We start from the raw sequence: 19,612 nt of genomic DNA, 5'->3' as shown, positions 1-19,612 counted from the left end.
CATTTCACTGGGTCTTGCAGCGCTGCTTGATTTACTGAAATTATTATGAAATGTTATGTTCTACTAGCCATTTGCCTACTTTAGCAAATCACAGTATTTCCCACCCCTGATAGTGTAACTGAGACGACACAGTAAATAATTTAGTAATAAGCTTTTTTATAAAGATGACAGATTTAAAAGCATTTTTTTTTTGCTGCTCATTTACAACTGAAAATACGAGTGAAGTGTAGAATGAAATAGATGTCTTCTCATTTCCCCTGCAAGAGGCAGCCTCATCGTTGAAACAAAACGAATAAATTTGGCAGACCGGTGTAAAAATTGACCTAATCTCTATGATTTAAACGTCATTTTAAGTTTTTCCCTTCTCATGATATTTTCAGGCATTTAGCCTACTCATTGCATTCATTCATTAATAAAGAACCCCCTTTGAAGATTATTCTACGACGTTACCCGGCAGTAGAAGATGGAATCGCGATTCAAACAGTACCATCTGCTAACTGAAAATATGCCCCCCAAAACGTAAATAAGCTTGACATTTATTTAATGGAAAATCGCTCATTTATAAAAAGCTCACTGGTAGCGATCATTGTCAGTAACAACGCAAAATGCGATATAGCCCTGTATGGAGAAGCTGCCCCGGTAAATTGTACTACTACGGTACAGTACTAGACTACTGCTGTGTTCGTCTTGGTAGCGATTGCGTTGGTTGAATTGGATTTAATGTTCCGTTGTACGGTTTAAGCTGAAATTAATTATTTTCATGAACAGATTGACAACGTTTAGGATGTGGCAATGAAGTTCAGGTTAGTAGTTAGATAGACTTTTGATTTAAGTAAGGGGAGTGCCGAACATGTTCTGTCGCCGTTTGACTTCCTAAACAGCTGTGTAGTGTAGATGTTTTTGTAGTGTGTCTCGCGTAAGCTACAGCGTTGCAGTGAGCTACACTGGTTTGAAACCACAGGTAATGGTAATTTCACCAACAAATCGTTTACTAATGTCAGAATAAATCCTACAACGAAAATGTATATGTGAGGAATGTTTATTTTAACGATTGAAAACAGATAACGCTACATCATAGACCACTGTAGTATGTGTTGCCCGGGCAACACAGGCTAATGTCATGATGCTAATACTTCAGTGAAATAGTAGACTACTGTTTCCGAAAGTAGATGTACTTCCTTAATAATATCAGCTTATACTGTACATTACACATCACAATTGTGTGTCATATCACAAAGTAAAATGAGTAAATAGTTATCACCCTGGCCTCTTTGCTTGTGGCGTTCCTGCAGCTGCCTTGCAGTAAAGCTATAGTTAACAGATGCGAAACGAATGTTCTGCCAAAGGTAGTCACGCGTGTTTTCGTGACGTTAGTGACGTAGTGACGTTAGTAACGTCAGTGACTGTGGCTAGCAAATTAGCCACCGTTAGCTTCACTTTTCGCCACAAAAACTTAACTGAAGCCCAAACCATGCAACGGAACGTAAATTCCAATAGAAGCAACGCAATCGCTACCAAGACGAACCTTTTGACACCGCCGTTGTGTATGTAGGCCAAATATTGACTGAGTTTTAGGGGGGCGAAAATAAACAATAATAAAAATAAATAATAATATATATGTGAGAGAACAAAGGTTGTGCTCTCGCCGAAGGCTTGAGCACACCCAACTATCCAGAAAAACGCGCCATCCGGATAGAGTGAATTTGATTGTGGTTGGATGAGAAGTATAAACATATACCATTCCGACACCCTATTGGTTTATACGTGATCCATCACCTGCACATGACACAAAATCACGTCAAACTCCAGCAAGGAAATAGCAGACGTATGTAGCCTACGAAGATGTCCGTGGCAGAGACTCAAGAGAACTCGAGCAAAATGTACGAACCAAGCACCAGCGAGGAGGTTGGTAGCTAGGAAGATTAGCCAACCCTTCTACATCCCTGGCTGTACCTGGAAGAATTTTTCGACATGTTTGGATGCAAAAACAACTCCTTTCGAATGCGCTGCAAGCTCTGGGCACCCAAGTAGGCTACCACGAGCTAATGGCTTTCACAAACTCGCCGTCTAATTTGAATAAAGGCTATTGATAACATGCCTCTGAAGTTTGACTTTTTGCAGCATTATACTTATAGGCAACTAGTCATCATATCTTCCGCTCCATGAAACACATGTTAATGCTTAGTAGTAGGCTACACATATATGGTTCTTTAATGTATTTGCATTGTACTAAAATGCGTTAATTTTCAATGGGCATAAACAGGTGCAACCCACATTTTTCAACATTAACATTTCAATATAACAAGTCATTATGGCCTTTGGAAAAAAAAATTTGGGGGGGGAGGTGGGGTCGTGCCAGTGACGTGCGGTCAAGGGAGGCAGTGCCTCCCCTGTGTCATCATGAAATGTAAAAAACAAATAATGATGAAAAAAAAAAAATATATATATATATATATATATATAAATATATATATATTTGACCGCTGAATGTAATGTTTGTACACACTTTTATTATACGTTCTCACATTCCATAGTCTAGGCCATATATTTTACGTATATGTATAACATATTAGTCTTGCTAATCTGAAATTCTGGCAAATTAAGAACACGGAGGGTGCAGAGCAAATGCACTCTCTCTGAGCCGCTATAAATTTAACGCTTTTCTTTGGCCAAATATGTAGCGTAAGGGGTCCCATTATCGTCCACCTAGCTCTCGACGCTCGTTAGAAAGTTTACCAAAATGTCGATATAAAACAAATTAAAAACGTTATGTCACAGCATTGTACTTTAATATATAGATACTAGTGCTGTCAAACGATTAAAATATTTAATCGCATTAATGTCACAGTTAACTTGCGTTTAATCGCAATTAATCGCACATTTTATCTATTCTAAACGTCCCTTGATTTCTTTTTGTCCCATTATTTTTTCTCATTTTAATGCTCTTATCAACATGGAAAAGTGGATTGGATTGCATAGTTAGTAGGGCTGTCCCCGACTAAGATTTTCTTTGGTCGACCAAGACTCAACTAAAACAACTGAAAATCGACTAATCGAAATTTGAAACGCTTTAAAAAACAAAACAAAAACGTACAAACATTTTCCCGATCTGACTCAATGGCTGCTGGACATTGCAGATTCAGCCGCTAATAGCCTACTATACTATACTCGTATCACCAGTACTGTTGTAACCGAATGCCGATGGTATTTAGTATCTCTTACAATGTACTACAAATTAAAAATATTGTTTGTTTAACATGCAAATCATCAGAGCGCGCTTATCACTGCCTGAACTAGCAGCATGCGAACTTACGTAGAAGCTGAGTGGGGAACGGTGCAACAGAGAAAGATGTTGGCTTGCCGGAGAAGATAATGTCATTCGATTTGGATGTGATTCTTATAATAGGTATATTCATTTTTTAACCCAGCGCGTTAGCATGAGCGAAGTAGGGCTAGGCCAACTTACGTTTTTCAGGTGGTAGGCTACATCATATTCGACGTCGAACTATGAAAAATAAACCGTTGTTGGCAGAGTTTGCATTCAACGTTTTTCAAGTCACCCGGTACTTTGTAAATGTAAATGTACTTTAATGAAATGCTGCCATACCACAGATTTCTTTGCCATTTTGACTAATAACACCGACAAAGTAGGCTATGGCAGAGTTTGTAGTTCGGCAGCCAATTGTGCTCGTGCCGTGTGCAAAATACCAAACCAAAACAAAGCGCAGATTAACGAAAGGGAAAACAATAACACCTTTTCTTTTAAATTATATATTTTTGAGATGCTTTGTCTTAAATAATGTAATCTACAATTTCTGTAGAACATTTCGTTAATTCAGCAATGATGACACAAGCGGGAATCAGATCTCACACTGTCATATGGCAGCTCGACTAAAAAAATCTTAGTCGACCAAGAGCATATCGACCATAAAATCGACTAGTCGACTGAGTGGGAACAGCCCTAATAGTTAGTGCAAATGTTTTTTTGTTTTTTTTTAAAACAACATTGCAACATTGCCTGGCTTTGACGAGGGGGCGGAGAATTCGCATCAGCTGTGTGCTTGGCCATCAAGTGGTATTTCAGACTGGACGTGCTGCGATGATAGCTCAGTTCACAACGACAAAACACACTGATCAATTTGGTCTTGTCAATGGAACCATTTGGCAACTTTTTAAATGTAACCTTTCCATTCAGAATCTTATTGGCATCCATTTCGGCGTCTCGCGCTCGCTATCCACTCAAAACGTAACGTTAGCCTACTATTCTTTAGCCGGCTCGCAAGCCCAAACAAGTGTGTGCAGCGTGCCTGTTGTTTTGTTTCCGGTCTAGCTAGATCCGGTGTGGTGTTGTAGTTTTCCTAACGTCAGTAGTCGTTGCAACAGCATGTGAAAAAAACTACAAAGTTTGCTAGGCCCAAAAGAATGTTAATCTCGCGATAAAAAAATTAACGCCGTTAAAATGGGTTTGCGTTAACGCCGTTAATAACGCGTTTAACTGACAGCACTAATAGATACACAGCTATAGTATAACATTCCGGTTTTAAAATCCAATAAAGATAGGCCTAGACATTTTATTTTCCTGATTTTAGCAGTGGGACGTGGAACGTCACCTCGCTGGCGGGAAAGGAGCCGGAGCTGGTGCGCAAGGTAGAGATGTTCCGGCTAGATATAGTCGGCCTCGCCTCAACGCACAGCATCGGCTCCGGAACCAGTCTCCTTGAGAGGGGCTGGACTCTCTTCCACTCTGGAGTTGCCCTCGGTGAGAGGCGTCGAGCTGGGGTGGGAATACTTGTTTCCCCTCGGTTAGGCGCCTGTACGTTGGGGTTCACCCCGGTGGACGAGAGGGTAGCCTCCCTCCGCCTTCGGGTGGGGGGACGGGTCCTCACTGTTGTTTGTGCTTACGCACCAAACGGCAGCGCAGAGTACCCACCCTTTTTGGAGTCTCTGGGAGGGGTGCTGGAAAGCGCTCCTCCCGGAGATGCCCTCGTCCTCCTGGGGGACTTCAATGCTCATGTGGGCAATGACAGTGAGACCTGGAGGGGCATGATTGGGAGGAACGGCCCCCCCGATCTGAACCCGAGCGGTGTTTTGTTGTTGGACTTCTGTGCTAGACACGGCTTGTCCATAACGAACACCATGTTCAAGCATAAGGGTGTCCATATGTGCACTTGGCACCAGGACACCCGAGGTCTCAGTTCGATGATAGACTTTGTAGTCGTGTCGTCGGATCTGAGGCTGAATGTCTTGGACACTTGGGTGAGGAGAGGGGCGGAGTTGTCAACTGATCACCACCTGGTGGTGAGTTGGCTACGATGGTGGGGGAAGACGCCCGTCAGGCCTGGCAGGCCCAAACGTAATGTGAGGGTCTGCTGGGAACGGCAGGCAGAATCCCCTGTCAGAAGGAGCTTCAACTCCCACCTCCGGGAGAGCTTCGATCATGTCTCGGGGGGGGCCGGGGACATTGAGTCCGAATGGGCCATGTTCCGGGCTTCCATTGTTGAGGCGGCTGACCGGAGCTGCGGACGCAAGGTGGTCGGTGCATGTCGCGGCGGTAACCCTCGGACCCGGTGGTGGACGCCGGAGGTGAGGGAAGCCGTCAAGCTGAAGAAGGAGGCCTATCGGACTTTATTGGCTGGTAGGACTCCAGAGGCAGCTGATGTGTACCGGCAGGCCAAGCGAAATGTGGCTTTGGCGGTTGCGGAGGCAAAAACCCGGCCGTGGGAGGAGTTCGGCGAGTCCATGGAGAATGACTTCCGAACGGCTTCGAAAAGGTTCTGGGGGGGAAGCAGTGCACTGTCAACGCTGTATATGGTGGGGATGGTGCGCTGCTGACCTCGATGGGGGACGTCCTGGATCGGTGGAAGGAATACTTTGAAGACCTCCTTAATCCCACCAACACGAGCTCCGACGTGGAGGCAGAGTCTGGGGACATTGGGGGAACTGTGGACCAGCTCTATACCCTCGGCGGGGTTCTGGAGGGTGCATGGGAGTTCGCCCAACCAGTCTACACATGTTTTGTGGATTTGGAAAAGGCGTTCGACCGTGTCCCTCGGGGGCTCATGTGGGGGGTGCTCCGGGAGTACGGGGTACCGGACTCCCTGATCGGGGCTGTTCGGTCCCTGTACGACCGGTGCCAGAGTTTGGTCCGCATTGCCGGTAGTAAGTCGAATTTATTCCCGGTGAGGGTTGGACTCCGCCAGGGCTGCCCTTTGTCACCGATTCTGTTCATAACTTATATGGACAGAATTTCTAGGCGCAGCCAGGGCGTTGAGGGGGTCCGGTTTGGTGACCTCAGGATCGGGTCGCTGCTTTTTGCAGATGATGTGGTCCTGTTGGCTTCATCGGGCCGTGACCTTCAGCTCTCACTGGAGCGGTTTGCAACCGAATGCGAAGCGGCTGGGATGGGAATCAGCACCTCCAAATCTGAGGCCATGGTTATCGACCGGAAAAGGGTGGAGTGCAATCTCCGGGTCGGGGAGGATATCTTGTCCCAAGCGGAGGAGTTCAAGTATCTCTGGGTCTTGTTCACGAGTGAGGGAAGGATGGAGCATTAGATCGACAGGCGGATCGGTGCGGCATCCGTAGTGATGCGGGCTCTGCATCGGTCCGTTGTGGTGAAGGAGCTGAGTCGAAAGACAAAGCTCTCTATTTACCAGTCGATCTACGTTCCTACCCTTACCTATGGTCACGAACTGTGGGTAGTGACCGAAAGAACGAGATCGCGAATACAAGCGGCTGAAATGAGTTTTCTCCGCAGGATGTCCGGGCTCTCCCTTAGAGATAGGGTGAGAAGCTTGGTCATCCGGGAGGGGCTCAGAGTAGAACCGCTGCTCCTCCGCGTCGAGAGGGTCCAGTTGAGGTGGCTCGGGCATCTGATAAGGATGCCTCCTGGACTCCTCCCTGGTGAGGTGTTCTGGGCACGTCCCACTGGGAAGAGGCTCCGGGGAAGACCCAGGACAAGCTGGAGGGACTGTCTCTCGGCTGGCCTGGGAACGCCTCGGGGCCCCCCAGGAAGAGCTGGTGGAAGTGGCCGGGGAGAGGGAAGTCTGGGCCTCCCTGCTTAGGTTGCTGCCCCCGCGACCCGACCTCCGGATAAGCGGAAGATGATGGATGGATGGATGATTTTAGCAGTTAGCCAAGGGGCCCCATTATCGTCCACCCAACCACTTTCAATGGAGAAATGTCAAGTTTGACGCTGCGGAAGGCAGATGCTACACATACGGTTTGAGAGCGTATTTACATACTCAAATCTTAAAGTAAGAAGCTGTAATTTGGTGTGCAGCAATATAAGATGTGTACTCATCCATGAGTTAATTTCTTTCGTTGCTGCTGCATATCTTCTTTAAAGGGGTGATTGACTGGGTTTTTGGGGTATTTCACAGTGTTCCTTAAGGTCTCCGAAGAGGGTATGTAACATTGGTTGGGCTGAAAATGGCCCGGGTGCTGTTATATGCCCCCTGATACATCCTCTGAAATTTTCCTGGGAAAAAACGCTAGGTTTTCTCCTTTTATGGTATGCTCATGAATATATAGATGAGCTGCACGCTGATTGGTTGGTTTACAACGAGTGAAGCTGTGGAGCAAAGACGCAACACGGCCAACACTCACTGAAACAACGAAGGTGGAGACTTGAAATAAAAGCGTACAAATAAATCTATTGTGTCTACACAACACTGTTTTCAACAGATTGACTAGATTTACATTTACATTTAGTCATTTAGCAGACGCTCTTATCCAGAGCGACTTAGTAATTACAGGGACATTCCCCCGAGGCAAGTAGGGTGAAGTGCCTTGCCCAAGGACACAACGTCATTTGGCATTTTTCAATATCTTGAAAACTAATGAACTTTCTTATTTGTAATTCCTGTGGAAGTACCGAGCAGCGCACAGTTAGCTAAAAAAGTGTCGGAGAGCTACGCAACCTCCGTTTATGTTCCTGGACCAGAAAACCAGAGGGCGGGTAAATGTAAATTTTGGGGCGCGACAAAGTTGATGCTGCAAGTTGTGACGTCACAACTTGCACTGTTTCAAAAGCTAGCGTTTGGAGGTTGCAGTTTCAAAAAGTGAAATTTTGATAGGAAAGAGGTTTCAATGGACTTTGAGATTCACTGTATGTCTATTTTACATACCAAACTGTCATTTTTCAACTATGACAAGGTAAAATCGGTTTTGCAATCAATCGCGCCTTTAAGAAATTAACGGAAGAAACTGTTGTGGACGATAATGGGGTCTGGAACGAGTTTGAATGAACGATAATGGGGCCGCTTGCTCTAGCTACCTTACCTATGTGTGTGTAAAGAATGCTGATATGGGATATGAAATATAACCATTACTCAATATGCAAGCAGCCAGTTGAATGATGAATTGATGCTGCTCTGTTGAATTCATAGCCTATATTTGTAAATCTGACTTTGAAAGAGTCAGTGCCTCCCCAGCCACGAACCTCACCGCACGTCACTGGGTCGTGCATTATAGACCCCTGTGCCTAAGCTTTTGTCCTTAATGGCATTTTTTCCCCTTACTACTTTTACTTTTATACTTTAAGTAGTTTTGAAACCAGTACTTTTATACTTTTACTTGAGTAAAAAGCTTGAATTGATACTTCAACTTCTACAGAAGTATTTTTAAACCCTAGTATCTATACTTCTACTTGAGTAATGAATGTGAATACTTTTGACACCTCTGACCATAAGAGCATGCAGTTAAACAAGTTACAATTAAACAACATGAAACTCAAAAAGATTGTTTTTTCTACCTGTAGAAAAAACAATCAACAGTAAAATATTTCACAGCAAGTACAATAATTTAAATCCGTTACAACTAACCAACAAGAGCAACAACTAACCAACAAGAGCAACAAGTCTCTCAATAAGAGTCATTGTGATCCTGGAGTAAACTAGCATCAGGTCCAGCAAATCATTCCTAAGTACCGTTGTACCCCCGGAACAAGTGCGTCTTAAGCCTTTTCTTGAAGGTGGGGAGACAGTCAGTGTCCCTGATGGAGGTGGGGAGTTGATTCCACCATTGGGGGGCCAGACAGAAGAACTTGTGTTGGGACCGGGCGCTCTTGAGCGGTGGGACCACCAGACGGTTGTCAGAAGAAGCAGCAGCATTTTGCACCCGCTGTATTTTTAAGTAGGTAATTGGGAGGCCAGAGAACAACACATTTCAGTAGTCCAGTCAGGATGTAACAAATGCATGTATTAGTTTTTCAGCATCATCCTTTCAGAGGAATTTTCGTATTTTGGTATGTTACCAAATTAGATGGGAAAGATGGGAAAATGCAGTTCTGGTAATTTGCTGGGTCCATTGTGACTCCTCGATTTTTTACCAGCTGGCTTTGAGAGACTTTGATGCCGTCTAAGTCTAAGGTCAGATTGGATAAATTATTTCTGTATTTTTTAGGACCGAAAATTTGCACCTCTGTTTTATCCGAATTGAGAAGGAAATTTGCTGTCATTCAAGTTCTTATCCCATAAACACATTTTTCCATAGCGTGTGGTAGTTCTCCAGGCTTTATGGACATATATAGCTGAGTATCATCTGCATAACAGTGAAAATTACCCCAGAGCTTCTAATTATGTTTCCTAAAGGCAGCATGTAGAGCGAAAATAACACAGGGCCTAGAACGGAACCCTGTGGTACTACGATCTAAACCACTGAAGTGTAGTACCAGAAATCCAAACATAGTTCTCCATACGTTCCAGGAGAATCTCAGTGTCAAAAGCTGCAAAGTGAGTGAGCCTCAACATGCAGAATGCTTGGTATAGAGGAAAATTCAGTGTTCATGGCCATTCCTCCAGGACTAGTCTGTAGTTTGTCCCTAATTGCATAGATTTTGCGGTCAAATAATTCTAGGAAATCATTGGGAGAGAGATCTGTACTTTTCTTAGTGAGTTTTGCAACTGTATCAAATAGGAATTTAGTTTTGTGCTGGTTCTTACTAATCAACTTAGAGAAGTATTCTGATCTGGACCTGATGAGGACTTGCTTGTACTCCATTAGGCTGTCCTTCCAGGCCAGGCGTAAAATCTCAAATTTAGTGATAGCCACTTACGTTCTAATTTTCTAGTGGACTTTTTGAGAGTACGGGTTTCCTCTGAATACCATGGAGCCAATTTCTTATCCTTTCTTTTCTTAGGTTTGAGAGGGGCAACCGAGTCTAGTGAGCTGAAGAACCAAATTCAAATCCCTAGTTTTATCATTTAATGATTTATTTGGAACGTTAAGTGCTTTTAGTGCAGCGGGTATTTAGCTGCATTTAGCAGACGCGCTTATCCAGAGCGACTTACAGTACAGGGACATTCCCCCCGAGGCAAGTAGGGTGAAGTGCCTTGCCCAAGGACACAACGTCAGTTGGCATGACCGGGAATCGAACTGGAAACCTTCGGCTTACTAGCCCGATTCCCTCACCGCTCAGCCACCTGACTCTGGTTAGGTGCTGGTGGTAGGCCTACATATTTTGCCACAGAAACAGGAAGTCCCTCCTCTCCCCCAATTTCCACCGGAGACAACCTCACATATTTCCCCCCCCAGTCTATCCCTAACAGCCCCACTCCCCCTTCTACCAGCCCATTCACCCCATCCAGCCATGGGAAAGCAGGAGCTATCATATTAGCTCTGAATGAACAAGCCTGTTCAATACATTCTTTAGTCCAGTTAGATTGAATGATACAGTAAACAAACTGCATGTGCGTGGTCCAGGTTAGAAATGTATCTAAATGATATGCAACACCTTTAACTTGTGTTGAAACTTAAACTTCTGTCCATTTAGGGGTCAACAGTTTGCACAACAAATGCAACAACAGAATCCCGAGCTCATTGAGCAGCTGAGGAGTCAAATTCGCAGTCGACCGCCAAGTGCAAGTAACGAGGAACAACCTTGATACTTACAGGTATGAATGTTGGTAATTAAAGGTTTACAAAAATAAGAATCAATCTATTAATTGTATCTGATTATTATTCATGTATTATTATTCACCTACCTGTAAACATGGATAAAATAAGGGTCTGCTTACTACATTTGTTTTTGAACAGACGAAAACCTGTGGGGAAAGTGAAGACGGGCTATCCTTTTATATGATTTGTATTACTCTCTCTGCTCCATGGACAATAAAGCTTTTCATCGATGAATGCATGCGTGGCCATCTTCCACTTCTGACTCGAAGGAGAATGATCATTGTGACTCAACAATAAAGGCAACATTTGTTATTGTATTGTCTTCAATGGACCTCAGAACTATCAAACGTTCAGGAAGTTTTATGAAACAGTTGAGCCTCTCTTGTAATGCAAAGTCATACCAGTGTAGCAAATGGTTGTAATGTTTAATGTTACTAACCGTCATCCGAGCTGTCTAACTGAATCCTGACTCCAGTGTACTAAAATGCAGTTTACTAGAACAATTAAACTTTTGCGTGTGGAGGTTCGCATCACTACCTTTATGGATCACAAGGATTGTTTGAAAATAAATTATTGAACTGGTAGTAATATAAGATATGTAGAGTATTGTCAAAAATAAATAACGTTCAGTGGAGCCTTTAAAATAGCCTCTACCTGTTGTGTGTTGTATGCAGCATTGATCTAGTCAATCAATAAATCACACAATTCACCAGTTTCTATATATTTTTTTATATGTTTTGCATCAATATTTTGATGCATTTGGTTTCTTGTTTTAATTAAATCATTGACCCAGAGAGACAAAGGATTACTAATACATTTAAATATTCTGTGTATTTTCCTTTTAACATGAAGGGTTGGAACTGTGAATTCATTAAACTCCTTGTGCACTTATTTGCACCTATTATTTAGCCTTGAGTTGAGTTTCCAGAATTTTAGAAATTCCCAACTCATTCTCAAAACCTTTGATTTTATATCTACACACAATACTCTGTGATGGTGAATGGAAAACCATTATTTGATACCTGTTATACAGTATATGTGTATATATTAGTGGTGGGCCGTTATCGGCGTTAACGCACTGCGTTAACGTGAGACTCTTATCGGGCGATGAAAAAAAATATCGCCGTTAGTCTATTCTCAAACAGGGCTCGACAATAAAGATGGCCCGATGGCCCGGGGCCAGTAAAAAGTAACGTCGGGACAGTTAAACTAGCAACTCACTGGCCCGACCGGGCCACTGCAAATTATTGATTGAAAAAGAAATTCGCATTGTAAAAGTTAACATCCTTCATGTTTTGCTAAATGCATAAATAACTTCAGCTTGTGGGGCGCACATTTGACAAATCAAGAGTTGAGTAGTGAGTGACGAGTGGTTGTCAAATTGTAATTCTCTAATATCGATACATTTTTAACAACTGGCGCAAGACAATAAAGTGACGATGGCAGCAAAGTAGAGCTACGAGCTCAAACGGAAGCATTTTTATTTATGGAACGAAGATGCACTGTGTCTGTTAGATGATTTTCTGTCAGAGGAGGGGCCAAGGAAAGCACCACAATGAAAAGAGTTGACTTTGTTTATTAAGTCGAGCTGCTCGGATCACGTCACCACGACAGGCAGAGTGGTTGGCATGAGTGAGAAAACATGTCTCTCAGAAGTCCTTTATATATGGCTGGACTGTACAAATATAGTTACCATCACAACATCTCCTTAAACGGTACTCATTCCACAACTTGATGCACAGAAGAAACAACACACAGGTGATGCTGTCATTAATCATTGCTTGTACTATTCTCTGCATCTTGCACTGAACCTAAGTTGACCCTAGCACATTCCTTGATCTATATGTGTATTGTCCAAGGCCTGCTCCGTGACCTCTTGACCACAGCAAGAGACAACCTCACACATGTATAGAAAATCTGCGTATCAGTGTCGTCTGTCGTATGTTCCCGTCTAAAGCAGACAAAAGTGGATCTTTTTACACAGGCACCGACAATTTTCGAAAACAATCCCTGACCAGCCATGCTAGCAAACAGCACCCGGTTTGCGTGACAGCTAAGCGGATGGTTGACAATCCATCTTCCAGGCCGTTGACCATGCTGGTCAGGAATTTAAATGTAGATGCCCATCGTGTTATTGCACGACTTATAACAACGGCATATCACGTAATTAAGACGGGCCAGCCGTTGACCTCGTTCCCCCAGGCTATTGAACTGCAGCAGAAGAATGGTGTCGACTTGGGTACTTAGTATCATACTGATGAAATGCTATGGAAGCTTTTATATATTAGCATTGAGGGACCAGAGGTTTCAGTTTCAGCCTGACAGAGTTGTGCAGAGATGGCTGTCAGCAGGGAAGAGAGCACGTCATGTTTGAGGTTAAAAGTCAATTGTTTTGCTGACTATTAACTTATATCCAGGATGTGTTTAATAAATGGTTAAACATGTTAACAGAATAACACAACTTAGAAGTCTTGATGACTTTCACCTTGATATTTTAGCGCGGATGTATACCTATCCGAATTGCATTGTAGGGGGCGAGAACGAGTCTTCGAACCTGTGTGTATGCCTTGTGTATGAAATTATCACATCAAACGTGACGTGCTAACATGGATGCAGCTATGAAGCCGCCTGGTTTGCTTCAGGGAAAATGTATTTTTAAGAAGCTTCCCAATGGAAACCTCGACAAGACTAAGGTTGTTTGCACCTTGTGCTATGTGGAATTAGTTTACTGTAGGAGTTCTTCCAGTCTCAAATACCAACTAAACGCAAAGCATCCCTTAGCTAATGCGGAAGATGCCGGGCCAAGCACTGATGTAGCGCAGGGGAAGAGTCGTCGTCAAACGTCGTTAATCTAGATTAATCTAGATTAACGCCAAGATTACAGTGAGATTAATCTAGATTAAAACATATAATCTATGCCCTCCACTAGTATATATGTGGAAAAGTTTTTTTTTTTTTTTTTTGAGAAAATACAAGAAGGGTGTTATTTAGTCGGCGATGGTGGACGGGACCACTCCTGCTTCTCTTAGTGCTTCCGGAAGAGCCACTGGTAGTCCTCTCCAGTGATGACCCTTGCAGCCACAGTCAACCCATCCATCCATCATCTGCCGCTTTTCCGGGGGTCGGGTCGCGGGGGCAGAAACCTAAGCAGGGAGGCCCAGACTTCCATCTCCCCGGCCACTTCCACCAGCTCTTCCTGGGGGACCCCGAGGCGTTCCCAGGCCAGCCGAGAGACATAGTCCCTCCAGCGTGTCCTGGGTCTTCCCCGGGGCCTCTTCCCAGTGGGACGTGCCCAGAACACCTCACCAGGGAGGAGTCCAGGAGGCATCCTTATCAGATGCCCGAGCCACCTCAACTGGCCCCTCTCGACGTGGAGGAGCAGCGGTTCTACTCTGAGCCCCTCCCGGATGACCAAGCTTCTCACCCTATCTCTAAGGGAGAGCCCGGACATCCTGCGGAGAAAACTCATTTCGGCCGCTTGTATTCGCGATCTCGTTCTTTCGGTCACTACCCACAGTTCGTGACCATAGGTGAGGGTAGGAACGTAGATCGACTGGTAAATAGAGAGCTTCGCCTTTCGACTCAGCTCCTTCTTCACCACGACAGACCGATGCAGAGCCTGCATCACTGCGGACGCCGCACCGATCCGCCTGTCGATCTCGTGCTCCATTCTTCCCTCACTCGTGAACAAGACCCCGAGATACTTGAACTCCTCCGCTTGGGTCAAGATCTCCTCCCCGACCCGGAGATTGCACTCCACCCTTTTCCGGTCAATAACCATGGCCTCAGATTTGGAGGTGCTGATTCCCATCCCAGCCGCTTCGCATTCGGTTGCGAACCGCTCCAGTGAGAGCTGAAGGTCACGGCCCGATGAAGCCATCAGGACCACATCATCCGCAAAAAGCAGCGACCCGATCCTGAGGTCACCAAACCGGAACCCCTCAACGCCCTGGCTGCGCCTAGAAATTCTGTCCATATAAGTTATGAACAGAATCGGTGACAAAGGGCAGCCCTGGCGGAGTCCATCCCTCACCGGGAACAAGTTCGACTTACTGCCGGCAATGCAGACCAAACTCTGGCACCGGTCGTAAAGGGACCGAACAGCCCCGATCAGGGAGTCCGGTACCCCGTACTCCCGGAGCACCCCCCACATGAGCCCCCGAGGGACACGGTCAAACGCCTTTTCCAAATCCACAAAACATGTGTAGACTGGTTGGGCGAACTCCCATGCACCCTCCAGGACCCTGCCGAGGGTGTAGAGCTGGTCCACAGTTCCACGGCCAGGACGAAAACCACATTGCTCCTCCTGAATCCGAGGTTCGACAATCCGACGGACCCTCCTCTCCAGAACCCCTGAATAGACTTTCCCAGGGAGGCAGAGGAGTGTGATCCCCCTAAGGTTGGAGCACACCCTCCGGTCCCCCTTTTTAAAGAGGGGAACCACCACCCCGGTCTGCCAGTCCAGAGGCACTGTCCCCGATGTCCACGCGATGTTGCAGAGTCGTGTCAACCAAGACAGCCATACAACATCCAGAGCCTTAAGGAACTCCGGGCAGACCTCATCCACCCCAGGGGCCCTGCCACCGCGGAGCTTTTCAACCACCTCGGCGACCTCAGCCCCAGAGATAGAAGGGCCCCCCCTGATGTCCCCAGACTCTGCCTCCACGTCGGAAAGCGTGTTGGTGGAACTAAGGAGGTCTTCAAAGTATTCCTTCCACCGATCCAGGACGTCCCCCATCGAGGTCAGCAGCGCACCATCCCCACCATATACAGCGTTGACAGTGCACTGCTTCCCCCTCCTGAGTCGCCGGATGGTGGTCCAGAACCTTTTCGAAGCCGTTCGGAAGTCATTCTCCATGGCCTCGCCGAACTCCTCCCACGCCCGGGTTTTTGCCTCCGCGACCGCCAAAGCCGCATTCCGCTTGGCCTGCCGGTACACATCAGCTGCCTCTGGAGTCCTACCAGCCAATAAAGTCTGATAGGCCTCCTTCTTCAGCTTGACGGCATCCCTCACCTAAGGTGTCCACCACCGGGTCCGAGGGTTACCGCCGCAACATGCACCGACCACCTTGCGTCCGCAGCTCCGGTCAGCCGCCTCAACAATGGAGGCCCGGAACATGGCCCATTCGGACTCAATGTCCCCAGCCCCCCCCCGAGACATGATCGAAGCTCTCCCGGAGGTGGGAGTTGAAGCTCCTTCTGACAGGGGATTCTGCCAGCCGTTCCCAGCAGACCCTCACATTATGTTTGGGCCTGCCAGGCCTGACCGGCATCTTCCCCCACCATCGTAGCCAACTCACCACCAGGTGGTGATCAGTTGACAGCTCCGCCCCTCTCCTCACCCGAGTGTCCAAGACATTCGGCCTCAGATCCGACGACACGACTACAAAGTCTATCATCGAACTGAGACCTCGGGTGTCCTGGTGCCAAGTGCACATATGGACACCCTTATGCTTAAACATGGTGTTCGTTATGGACAAGCCGTGTCTAGCACAGAAGTCCAACAACAAAACACCGCTCGGGTTCAGATCGGGGGGGCCGTTCCTCCCAATCACGCCCCTCCAGGTCTCACTGTCATTGCCCACATGAGCATTGAGTCCCCCAGAAGGACGAGGGCATCCAGCACCCCCCCCAGAGACTCCAAAAAGGGTGGGTACTCTGCGCTGCCGTTTGGTGCGTAAGCACAAACAACAGTGAGGACCCGTCCCCCCACCCGAAGGCAGAGGGAGGGCTACCCTCTCGTCCACCGGGGTGAGCCCCAACGTACAGGCGCCGAACCGAGGGGAAACAAGTATTCCCACCCCAGCTCGACGCCTCTCACCGAGGGCAACTCCAGAGTGGAAGAGAGTCCAGCCCCTCTCAAGGAGACTGGTTCCGGAGCCGATGCTGTACGTTGAGGCGAGGCCGACTTTATCTAGCCGGAACCTTTCTACCTCGCGCACCAGCTCCGGCTCCTTTCCCGCCAGCAAGGTGAGGTCCACGTCCCTAGAGCTAGCTTCTGCAGCCGAGGATCGGACCGCGAAGGCCCCCGCCTTCGGCCGCCGCCCGTCTCACACTGCACCCGACCCCCATGACCCCTCCTGCGGATGGTGAGCCCACTGGAAAGGGGTCCCACGTTGTCTCTTCGGGCTGTGCCCGGCCGGGCCCCATGGGAAAAGGCCCGGCCACCAGGCGCTCGCCATCGAGCCCCACCCCCGGGCCTGGCTCCAGGGGGGGGGGGGCCCCGGTGACCCGCTTCTGGGCAGGGGCAACTGGGAACCATTGTTCGTTTTCTTCATGGTAGTTTTTTTGAGCCAAACTTTGTCTGGTCCTTCGCCTGGAACATGTTTGCCTTGGGTGACCCTACCAGGGGCTTAAAGCCCCAGACAACATAGCTTCCAGGATCACTAGGACACGCAAACCCCTCCACCGCGGTAAGGTGGTGACTCAGGGAGGGGGCCACAGTCAACCGCTGCTTTTTATTTTTGTTAAATGTGCTGGGTGCCAGGATCTCTGCCAGGTTGTATGAGCCCTGCTGTCACCAGGCGCAAAAGGATAGGGTAGCTTTGGGAAGTAGAGGGTCAGGAGTAGTGTTGCACCGAAAGCTGTGACCCATCCGAAACTGTGACCCAGTGCCGCCGCTCCCACCACGTGCATTACACGCTGTGCGTAGGGCACCAAGTGCTGAGGGGGCATCAAAAATAGCCTAATGAAAAATCATCATACTCATAATAATTATAATGCCAATATTATTTCAGTATAGAAATATTAGCCACTTTTTAGCCATATATATCACAAAACAGGCAGAACAAGAGATATATTTAAGAAAGTAACGATGGTTCCCCACCCCCAAACAAAAAAGAAACACACTCAACTTCCCAAACTCCCCGTGGGTGCCCTTCCCTACCACTGGTCTGTTGGATTGTGCCTGACGAAGTTTGACAGTAGGCTAAAAGTAAACTTTTTTGGAAATGGCCTTGCAAAGACAGCAGGAGTCAGGAGCAGAGAAATTTTTGGCGCATTCAAACAATCCCCTCCTCAGTGAAGTTTGGCTAGCAACAGCAGCTAGGCTAGCTTGCTCGTAGCACAATTTACCGGGGTCAGCTTCTCCACGCAGGGCTCTAGACTAAGAGCAAATGGTCGCATTTGGCAGCATTGTTACTGACAACTAGAGAGGGTAAAATTTCTGGGGAAATTTGTGTGTGCTTGCTTGCGTCGGTTGCACAGGGGTCCGTTTTTGAATGACATTTTTACAACTGATATTTCTGTATATTTTATATAAAAATGCATACTTATTATTTATAAAGATTACATAGATTTAAAAGCATTTTTTTTTGCTGCTCATTTACAACTGAAAATACGAGTGAAGTGTAGAATGAAATATATGTCTTCTCATTTCCCCTGCAAGAGGCAGCCTCATCGTTGAATCAAAACGAATAAATTTGGCAGACCGGTGTAAAAATTGACCTAATCTCTATGATTTAAACGTCATTTTAAGTTTTTCCCTTCTCATGATATTTTCAGGCATTTAGCCTACTCATTGCATTCATTCATTAATAAAGAACCCCCTTTGAAGATTATTCTACGACGTTACCCGGCAGTAGAAGATGGAATCGCGATTCAAACAGTACCATCTGCTAACTGAAAATATGCCCCCCAAAACGTAAATAAGCTTGACATTTATTTATTGGAAAATCGCTCATTCATAAAAAGCTCACTGGTAGCGATCATTGTCAGTAACAACGCAAAAAGCGATATAGCCCTGTGTACTACTACGGTACAGTACTAGACTACTGCTGTGTTCGTCTTGGTAGCGATTGCGTTCGTTGAATTGGATTTAACGTTCCGTTGTACGGTTTAGGCTGAAATTAATTATTTTCATGAACAGATTGACAACGTTTAGGCTGTGGCAATGAAGTTCAGGTTAGTAGTTAGATAGACTTTTGATTTAAGTAAGGGGAGTGCCGAACATGTTCTGTCGCCGTTTGACTTCCTAAACAGCTGTGTACTGTAGATGTTCTTGTAGTGTCTCGCGTAAGCTACAGCTTTGCAGTGAGCTACACTGGTTTGAAACCACAGGTAATGGTAATTTCACCAACAAATCATTTACTAATGTCAGAATAAATCCTACAACGAAAATGTATATGTGAGGAATGTTTATTTTAACGATTGAAAACAGATACATCATAGACCACTGTAGTATTTGTTGCCCGGGCAACACAGGCTAATGTCATGATGCTAATACTTCAGTGAAATAGTAAACTACTGTTTCCGAAAGTAGATGTACTTCCTTAATAATATCAGCTTATATTGTACATTACACATCACAATTGTGTGTCATATCACAAAGTAAAATGAGTAAATAGTTATCACCCTGGCCTCTTTGCTTGTGGCGTTTCTGCAGCTGCCTTGCAGTAAAGCTATAGTTAGCCTAGCTATCCCCCAAGTTAACAGATGCGAAACGAATGTTCTGCCAAAGGTAGTCACGTGTGTTTTCGTGACGTTGATACCTGATAGCTCCTGCGATACGTGACTGTGGCTAGCAAATTAGCCACCGTTAGCTTCACTTTTCGCCACAAAAACTTAACTTGAGCCTAAACCATGCAACGGAACGTAAATTGTCTATGTAGGCCAAATATTGACTGAGTTTTAGGGGGGCAAAAAGAAAAAAAAAAAAAAATAATAATAATAATATATATGTGAGAGAACAAAGGTTGTGCCCTTGCCGAAGGCA

At 46.0% G+C, this 19,612-nt stretch overlaps 1 protein-coding gene across 2 annotated transcripts in view; it reads left to right on the top strand.

The window, feature by feature from the left end:
* Positions 1–11,545, top strand: part of sgta (small glutamine rich tetratricopeptide repeat co-chaperone alpha) — a 55,143-nt gene extending 43,598 nt beyond the window's left edge. For both annotated transcript variants that reach the window (XM_062452695.1, XM_062452694.1), the window contains exons 11-12: positions 10,775–10,895; positions 11,038–11,545. In XM_062452695.1, the coding sequence (XP_062308679.1) occupies positions 10,775–10,886 (112 nt within the window). In that variant the 3' untranslated portion in view covers positions 10,887–10,895; positions 11,038–11,545. The remainder of the gene's footprint in view (positions 1–10,774; positions 10,896–11,037) is intronic.
* The last annotated feature ends 8,067 nt before the right edge of the window (positions 11,546–19,612 follow it).

Source organism: Osmerus eperlanus, chromosome 26 (assembly GCF_963692335.1).
Source record: "Osmerus eperlanus chromosome 26, fOsmEpe2.1, whole genome shotgun sequence".
In the NCBI taxonomy this organism is placed as follows: Eukaryota; Metazoa; Chordata; class Actinopteri; order Osmeriformes; family Osmeridae; genus Osmerus; species Osmerus eperlanus.
This window is presented reverse-complemented; position numbering and strand designations above follow the sequence as displayed.